The 9,054-nt window shown below is 47.9% G+C and overlaps 1 protein-coding gene across 4 annotated transcripts in view; it reads right to left on the reverse strand.

Annotated features, from left to right (window-relative positions):
• The window catches only part of LOC124238015 (uncharacterized), a 50,496-nt gene extending 49,960 nt beyond the window's left edge, over positions 1 to 536 (reverse strand). The window contains exon 1 of one of the 4 annotated variants that reach the window (XM_046658378.1): positions 164 to 536. In XM_046658378.1, coding sequence (XP_046514334.1) covers positions 164 to 420 — 257 coding nt within the window. In that variant the 5' untranslated portion in view covers positions 421 to 536. The remainder of the gene's footprint in view (positions 1 to 163) is intronic. The other 3 variants (XM_046658377.1, XM_046658380.1, XM_046658379.1) reach the window with 3 other exon arrangements.
• Between the last annotated feature and the right edge of the window lie 8,518 nt (positions 537 to 9,054).

Consider the following 9,054-nt stretch of genomic DNA (forward strand, 5'->3'; position numbering starts at 1 on the left):
TGTTCGCGCGGCCGGCGCGGGGATGCCGGGGCGGGGGCAGTGGAGCTTTCGCCGCCGTCCGAGCCGGGGCCAGGGCAGAGCCTCCTTGCACGCGCGCGGGTAGGCCCAGCCGCCCCCACCGCGCTCTGCCCTTTCTCCTCCCCCGCCCCGCGGCTGCGCTCACCTGCTCCCCGCGACCCGCGCGCCGCAACTCATGGTCGCCGGGCAGCTGGAGGGGGCGCCGCGCGCGCCCGGGCGGCAGCGGGAGGCGTGCGCGTGCGGAGCGCGGCCCTGCGCACCCGGAGGCGGCCGACGCTGCAGGCGGAGGGAAGAGGGCGAGCGCGAGCCAGCGGGGGAGGGGACTGGGCGGGAGGGGGCGCCGGGCGCGCCTCTGCAGCGGAGGCGGCCGGGGATCCCGTGAGGGAAACGCGCGCTCGCCATCGGCCCCGCGCGTGCACACCGCCGTGCACACTCGCACACGTGCGCGAACTGGCGGCGCCGTGGCTGCTTGTTGGCGCCCTCCCCTGCGGGGCCTCGACTTATTGACACTAACGGCGAGGATTCTGTGAAGGAGTAGGGCTAGCGCCAGTCCGGGGGGGACGGAGAGCTCATGTCACCCTGGTTGGGGCTGGATACTCCTATATCTCGGCATTTTCACCGGGGACCTCGAGACACCACCCGAGGGGTTCCCAGATTCGCTTTTTAGGGTCTGTAAGCCCTCGGAAATTCTTTCCCAGATTTTGTTTCTAAATACAATGTCTGTAGTGAGGACCACAGCTTTCATCTGATTAAGCCGCTGTGTGACACCCCTTCCCCCGCCCCAAGCTGTAAGGATGGATAGAGTAAACCAGTGGTTCCCGAACTGCTGCACATTAGGTCACCGAGGGGTTTTTAAATCTCGGTGCTCCTGAGTGGTATCCCAGACCAATTACATCAGTAGAGGGGACCCAGGCATCAGGATTTTTAAAGATCCAGGTGATTGCAATGTTCAGGAAATTGTCGGGAACGCTGCTTAGACTGTCGGTGCCTCGCTGTAGGTTTCCTTTCACTCCCTTCTTCAGCGTGATCCTTTGCTTGTGTGTTCCCCGAAGTGGGGGGTGTCACAGCATCTGGCCCAGGTGTAGCTTACAGTAGGGGCTCACTGCACGTTCACTGCAGGATGGAGGTAAAAGCGGAGTCCAGGAGGGGTCCTCCAGCTTGCAGCCCCGTCTTTGCTGTTTCTGAGGTTCTCCACAGGCTGAAATACCCCTGACCTCATGGAATTGGCCTCAGGGAATGCCGGGTATTAAATGGGGAATAAAATGGTGATTGCAGTTTACAGAGAGACCTGTCGTCTAGATTCCTTAGAATGTCTCAGCCCGGAATGTCCCTGCCTGCCCCTGTTACTCACAGGTCCACTGCTGCAGCGTGGGTGCACACAGTAGAGCCATAGCCCTGTGGGTGGCACACCCGTGAGTCCGCCACTGTGACAGGATTCTTTATGTTCTGAGAAAGCTGGCCTGGCACTCCCACTGGGCCTTGGGGTTGTGCTGTTGAACACCAACATCGGACAAGGCTCCTCTGCAACCATGATGGAGAAAGACAAGAGCAAGACCCCTCCGTGACCGTGTTTGAACAAAGAAAAAAGGTGAACTTTGTCTAAGCCACAAAATACAGCTATCCTGGCTAATAAGAGTGACAGTTGCTTCTTCACCAACTGTGGCCTTACTAGTGTGCCCTCTCTATGGATAAGACTTATGAAGATACATATTCATAGAATTACCCCTGCTTTCTCAAGGCCTCCCGAGTCGGCTAACAAAAGCCCTAGTCCTTTAATATTTTCTAACACTCTCACTGAGACCTCTCCAGGGTTTCCCAGGGTGTGCGTTTCCCTCACTGCAATGAGTAATAGACTCACCTTGTTTAACTCTGGGTGTATTCTTAGCAGTCTTCGGTGAAAGGGCATTAAAAATAAATTATCTTATTTAATCATCGCAATAAGAGCACTAGGTAGATATTACACCATCTTCACATGTCAGCAAGTGGAGTTCTTGTAGATCATATGGCTCGAACTTGCACAGGGCCACCCAGCTGCCAATGGAGAGCCCGGGTGTGTGTTCACGTGGGTTTGGGGGAGCCAGGCTAGCATGCTGCTTACTCACATGAACTTTGGCTTCCAGATGAGCCTGAATTTCAACCCAAGCTCTGCCCTTGTCTAGCTATGGGAATTTGAGCAAGTCATTTAACTTTTCTAAACTTCACCTTCCTTGCAAAAAAAAAAGTGGGTCTAGGAACTGGTATTTTTTTAATTGACATGTAACATTATATTAGTTTCAGATGTACAATATAATGATTTGATATGTACTGTGAAATGATCACCACAGTAAGTCTCATTAACATCCATCACCTCACAGTTACAAATTATTTTTTCTTGTGATGAGAACTTTTAAGATCTACTCTCGGCAACTTTCAAATACACAATACAGTATTGTTAACTATAAGATAGGTACATTTTTTACAAGCTCCCCAGGTGGCCCAACCCAGCACCTGTTGGCAGACCCTGTTTTGGGAACTTCTGGCTCTATCTCACTTTCCCTCCCTCACATTGGCTTCTCAACCAGTTGTGACATGGTCCCTGACCCGCTCCCCACTCTTGCTTGGGTCACCATTCCCGGCAGCTGCTGGATCTGAGGTGCTCTTTTCCATATGCCGTTGACTCATTGGACTGCTCTCTCCTTCCTGAAATTCTTCTTGGCTTCCTGGAGGCCTTCATGGTGTGACAAGCGCCTGAGGCCCATTAAGAACGAGGTTCTCGATCGAACAGCCTGGGAACCAAAGCCTGAAAGTAGCCATGTGAGTGGGCTTAGAAGCGGACCCTTTAGCCCGGTCAGTCTTTGCATGACTGCAGCCCTGGTGGACAGCTTGATGGCAGTTCCCTGAGAGACCTGAGCCACAGCCACCTGGCTTAGCCACATCCGGATTCCTGCCCCACAAACTGTGAAATAATAAGTGTTTGTTGTTTTAAACTGCTAAATTTGGGGGTAATTTGTTTTGCAGCAGTAAGTAATTAATACAAACAGGAAACAAGAGCCTATAGTTGGTGCAGTAAAATCAGATCGTTTGCCCTTCTTAGGTAAATTCAACCATACCCGCTCTGCAGAAGAGGGAGACGGAACGACTTACGTGTTGACAGTTCTGCCTGCTATTCCGATACAATGCAATGAGGGCATGAAAGAGGGGAGTCTGGTTTCATCAGTCAGCCTCTGTCTCAGTCCTGGGCATCTCTCAGAGAGGAGAAAGTTTTGATGTTGCCTGGGCTGCTCATATTTTTAAATATCCATGTTTTGTACAAAGTGGGAAAAATGAGGCTAATTCGCTGCTGTGGGTTCTATATGTAATGTAGTCAAAATGATGCTTGAAATCCCTTAACTCCTCAGGACCTGAGCCCAGGATTCCTCTGAACCAAGAATGGTACTGACCTTAGACCAGCGTAGGAGGGGCCCAGCCCTGGGACCCTTGCTTCAAAGGGCTGTACCGTGGCCCGCCTCCAATCGCAGTTCCCAGGGGTGAGGGGTCAGCCCCCAGGGATGCGCCCTTCCGGATCCTGTGCCTCCCCCCAACTTCTAGACCAAGCTTAGGGCATGAGAGATCCCAATTCCCTGTCCAAATGGCCCTGAGCCCACTTCCAGGGCCTACATGAGCCCCTTCCCCAAGTCCGGCTTTCCATGGGTGGAACATACCGCCAGAGTGCACACTCCAGAGCAAGGAGAGAGTGAGGGGTAGCTGTTTATAGGGATGCGGATGGGGCTTGTGTATGGGGGCTGAGTGGTCACACATGTGCACAAAGCCTGTCGCCACGCGGACAGAGCCAGCAGTGGAAAACGAGAGGGGTGGCTGTGGGCCCGAGCCAGCTCTCCCCAGACTGCCTCACACTGGGGCTGGACTCCGAGAACCCTAACTTGACCAGGCCTTCCACATCATTTTACAGGAATATCAGTCAAGGCAGGAAGACAGAATGTATTTCCTTTAACAGTGTGTTAGCACGATTCGTAACTTTTAAGTATTTAGCTGTGTTACATGTGGGCATCCATTTGTTCTCTAGCCCAGCATCCTGCAAGTGATCAGGCAGTCTTAGCCAAGAACTAACTTCTTGGTCCTTATTTTATTTTACTTTTTAGTTTTGGCCTCTCTTCGCCTGAGGGAGTGGAAGACAAGGCACTGTTTGAATGGGAGAGGAGGGCAATGGGGTAAAGTGATGATTTTTCCATCTCCTTCTTGGATTTAAATATATTTGTTTATTATTTTGCCCGACACATTTGATGGTGCGTTGTCTCTCTCAGGCCCAGCTGGGGCTTGTTCTTGGGACTCTCTGCCAGTCAAGCCCTTGCTGGTATTTTTGAGTTATGGTTATTGTTTAATCTTTCTCTGGGGCAATTGCTTATCTCAGTTGGGAGTGTCCCTTCCAGACCATTTTCCCCACATCTTCATATATATTATAAAAAACACTGTGTGTGTGTGTTTGCCTCAAAAATTGTATGATATATATGCTATTCTTCAATTTGTTTTTAGTCTGCAATATATCTCAAAGGTTCATCAATAGCAAATTTTGCTGTTTATGTATTTAATGCTATTCCATTTATAAAGCACTTAAATTGCCTCATTTTGATACTAAATATGCTATACGAAATATATATGTGAGTCATGCATGTTTTCAGATTAAAAATGTAAGTTTATTTATTTAATTTTGGAGAACGAATGTTAGTGGAGAGAGCTTGAAGAGAGCGTATTTCCTGAAGACATCTTGGAGAATTCCTTAAAGACTGTAGTATCGGAGTGAGAATTGCTTGTCTAAGCTGTGAATGAGAGAAGACCAGCCATTTTCTGATTGAAATGTGGCAAAGACTGCTCAGTTCTCCTCCATGTTTGTTTTCTGTGTGTTGCGGACTCTCATCTTCTGTATCAGGCCTGGAAAGGCAGACGTGGCCGAGAATTCACCACCAGGAGGTTCCCTGGACGAACACATGAGCCAATGGAACTCTGTAGTTACGTGTTCAAGCAGCTCTTGGTTTTCTCCCTAAAGACCATTTGGTGTATTCTCCTGGGTTCTGAGCTTCCTCGGAGCTGGCGGTGTTTGTCTTCTACAACAAGGGCATTCCATTTCTTGTTTAAGGTACTTTTTGTGGCATCCTAGAGCCTGCTATGCATATGCTTCTCTAACTGACAACACATGTGATCTTCCAGGTTCCACAGAGAAAGGGCGGTGTGGCCCAATGGTCTCCTGCCTATCAGAGCTCACCAGGGTGCACATGCATACCGTGAAACACACCACCACTGACAACAGGAATCTTTGCCCAGAACTGACAGATTCCTAGCATTGAAGTTAAATCATTTATCTAGAAGAATCTTTAGCTAATTGTTATGGACTAAATGTTTCTGTCCTCCCAAAATTCCTCTGTTGAGCCCCAAACCCCCCAGTGTGATGGTATTAGATGGGAGGCCTTTAGGAGGTAGTTAGGTTTAGATGAGGTCATGAGGGTGGGGCCTTCAAAACGGGATTCATGTCCTTACAGGAAGAGAAAGAGACCCCAGAGCTCTCTCTCCGTCATTTGAGGAAATAGCAAGAAGGCAGCCGTTTGCAAGGCAAGAAGATGGCCCTCACCAAGAGCCAAATCTGCCGGGACCTCGCTCTCGGACTCCTCGGCCTCCAGAACTGTGAGAAGACAAATGTCTGTTGTGAGCCCCCAGTCTGTGGCATTTTGTTATGGCAGCCTAAGTGACTGAGACACTAGTCCCCAGGCTTCTGTTGTTGGCAGATGTTACCATAATTTGGGGAGGACTACTCTGCTCCTGCCTTTATCTAGCAGAACATTGTCTCTTTGCCTCAGCTGCTGAAAGAGACAGGGCATGTGTGAGGAGGGGTTCCAGGAAAGTAAGTTTAGCCAGGAGGTTATCATTCTTCCCTCCCGACCCCTCCACTCCGCTCTAATCGTGCCCCTCAGGGGGATTCCAAGTGAGACACAGCACTGTCTCCAGTCAACTCCAGGGCTGTTGCAGAATAATAAAATATTGCTCAATAAAATTGTAACTCACTTTAATTTTAAAAATTAAATATCATTTGCGTTTTTTTCCAGAAGACAACAGAATAATGATAGTTACAGAAAAATTGGAAAATTCCTTTTTGTGTGTTTTGATATTGTTTTATGTATAAACTTCTGCCTCCCAATTTTTGATGATAGAACCTGTAAGTATCAGTTAGGGTGTTAGTTTGAGCTGAAAACAAAATTAGGAAAGCCTTGCTACATAAAGTGGGGTCCGCAGGCCAGCAGCATCAGCATCACCTGGGAGCTTGTAGAATGCAGCATCTCAAGCACACCCACACCGACTGAGTACCAATCTACAATTTAACACAACTTCCTCGTGATCTGTAGGCACACTTACAATTTGAGAGGCACTGATTTAAAAGATTCTGGGTAGGGGCTGGCCCTGTGGCGCAGTGGTTAAGTGTGCACGTTCCGCTTCGGTGGCCCGGGGTTTGCTGGTTCGCATCCCGGGTGCAGACATGGCACCACTCTTCAAGCCATGCTTTGGTAGGCGTCTCACATATAAAAAAAAGTAGAGGAAGATGGGCACCGATGTTAGCTCAGAGCCAGTCTTCCTCAGCAAAAAAGAGGATTGGCAGTAGTTAGCTCAGGGCTAATCTTCCTCTAAATAAATAAATAAATAAAATAACAAAATAAAAGATCCTGGGTAGTTCACAGACTCTCCAGGAGGGCCAGAGAGCCAGACGTGGGGATGTGAGACATCTCCTGAGTCCACAGAGGGGCTCCTTGAGGACAGCAGCCCGAATTGCTGACAGTGTGCAGTGGACTTCACCACTGGAGCCCCCGCGTGCCAGCTCCTTCTTCATTTCTCTAGCTTCCCATCTAAGGCATGAGGCGGATGTGGGAGGCTGCTGGAGCCCAGGCCACAGCCCACCCCCAGCTTAGAGGAGGCCAGGAAAGGGAGTAGCATGTTCAGTTCCGGTAGTGAGAGTTGAAGTAATGAGATGAGGGGTGTGCTTCCACAGGGAGGAAATCTTCAAAACATAGGCAAGGGGGTTCTGCTGCTGGCTGGCCCAAAAAGATGACAGATACCCACTCCCTACATACTTCTTCATGGAAGACTGGTGGAGTCCAGCTCTGACATGACGTGCCCACTCACGTTTGGCAAGTCCAGGAACACCTCACAGCCTGTTTCCTCATCTTTAATTTTAATATAATGGATTTTATTTATACAGAGCTTTACAGTTTATAAAGCATTCCCATGCGTATATTTTCATTTGAGCTACAGGACAATTCTGTGTGATAAAGAAAGAAGTGTTAGCCCCATTTTACAGACCGAAAACAGAGGCACAGAGTGACCCGCCTAAGATGTTGAGCCCACCAATCTTCAAGCTCCCCACACTGTAACCTTTTAACCACAGTCAGAGGAGGCAGTGTGTGTGAAAGGGAGCTGAGAACTGTAACGGGGTATTCCAGTAAGAGGTGTTCTTTATTACTCTAGCAACACTCCACAAGTATGGCTCCATCTGAGTTGAATCACTCACCATGATTCTGTTGGTTCCAGAATCGGCAACCCTCTTCTCTCCTTGTGTATGGCAAAACTATTACCAGGAAAAGTTAATAATTAATATCAGTGGTGAAGTGCATATAAATGAGAGATAAAGGAACACCACAGAAATCCAGATGGAAGAAACTGTTCAAACTACAATTGTTTCATTGTTTAGAATCTTCTGCAGAGGGGCCAGCTCCGCTTCGGCGGCCAGGGGTTTCTCCGGTTCAGATCCTGGGCGCGGACATGGCACTGCTCCTCAGCCCACGGTGAGGCGGCGTCTTACATGCCACAACTAGAAGGACACACAAATAAAAATACACAACTATGTACCGGGGGGCTTTGGGTGAAAAAGGAAAAATAAAATCTTTAAAAAAAAAATCTTCTGCAGAAAGTAACCGAGAAAATCTTAAATGTTTCTTTGGAACTATTTTGAAAAACTAAAATAAAGAACATTTCAATTATTTGTTATTTGTCCTCACACTTTATAAGTTCTACAAAGTCCTGCTCCAGTTCTAGGAGGTTAGAAGCTGGCTAAAGGACCACGACAATGGTAAGGCCAGAATTCAGGTCTTCTGTCTGAAAAATCAATGTTTATTTTGGGTTTCTCAATAAGTTTCTTCTATTGTTTTCTTTAGAAAGACACAATAGTTTCCTTTTTTCTTTTCTTTTTTGAGGAAGATTAGCCCTGAGCTAAAATCTGCTGCCAATCCTCCTCTTTTTGCTGAGGAAGATTGGCCCTGAGCTGACATCCGTGCCCATCTTCCTCTACTTTATATGTGGGATGCCACCACAGCATGGCTTGACAAGCAGTGCCATGTCCGCACCGGGGACCCAAACTGACGAATCCCGGGCCGCCAAACTAGACTGCGTGCACTTAACCACTGCGCCACCGGGCCGGCCCCCCTTGTTTCTCTTTTAACAGCAGATCACACCCTGTGGTTCTTGTCATCTGTTATGAATTCCACTTACTCTAGTTTTTCTTTGTTGTTGATGCTACATCAAGTGAGAGGCTTTTCAACAGGGTTTTAAATTGGGTGAGGTCTCAAGGTCAGGTGTCTTGGGCAAAGGCTGCCCAAGGAAATCAGTGAAAACTGATTAGCTGAAAAGCAAACACAATGGACAAAGGATTATTACATTTTTTTGCTGCTATGAAGTCTCTGCTCTGCAAATACCTAATGATAAATACTATCACCCTCCTATCTAAACTGAAATGTCTTTATTCACATTCATTCATTTGCCTTGCTTGCAGGGACGGGGTCCTTTTCTCTTTTGAATGTGTATCTGTAATAACCGCCTTTGTGCCTCTTATACGCAAAGGACTATGCTGATTTTACATCTATTATCGGAAATCCCCTTTGGTACTATCAAATATCAACAATATTATCAACATTGTACAAGTGATTATACATTGAATAATTGCGATAATAATAATCACTCACTTTTACTGCTTTTTACCATGTAATTGGCAATAGTGCTGAGCTCTTTCACATGCATTGTCCTTCT

The sequence above is a fragment of the Equus quagga genome, chromosome 4 (genome assembly GCF_021613505.1).
Source record: "Equus quagga isolate Etosha38 chromosome 4, UCLA_HA_Equagga_1.0, whole genome shotgun sequence".
Lineage (NCBI taxonomy): Eukaryota > Metazoa > Chordata > Mammalia > Perissodactyla > Equidae > Equus > Equus quagga.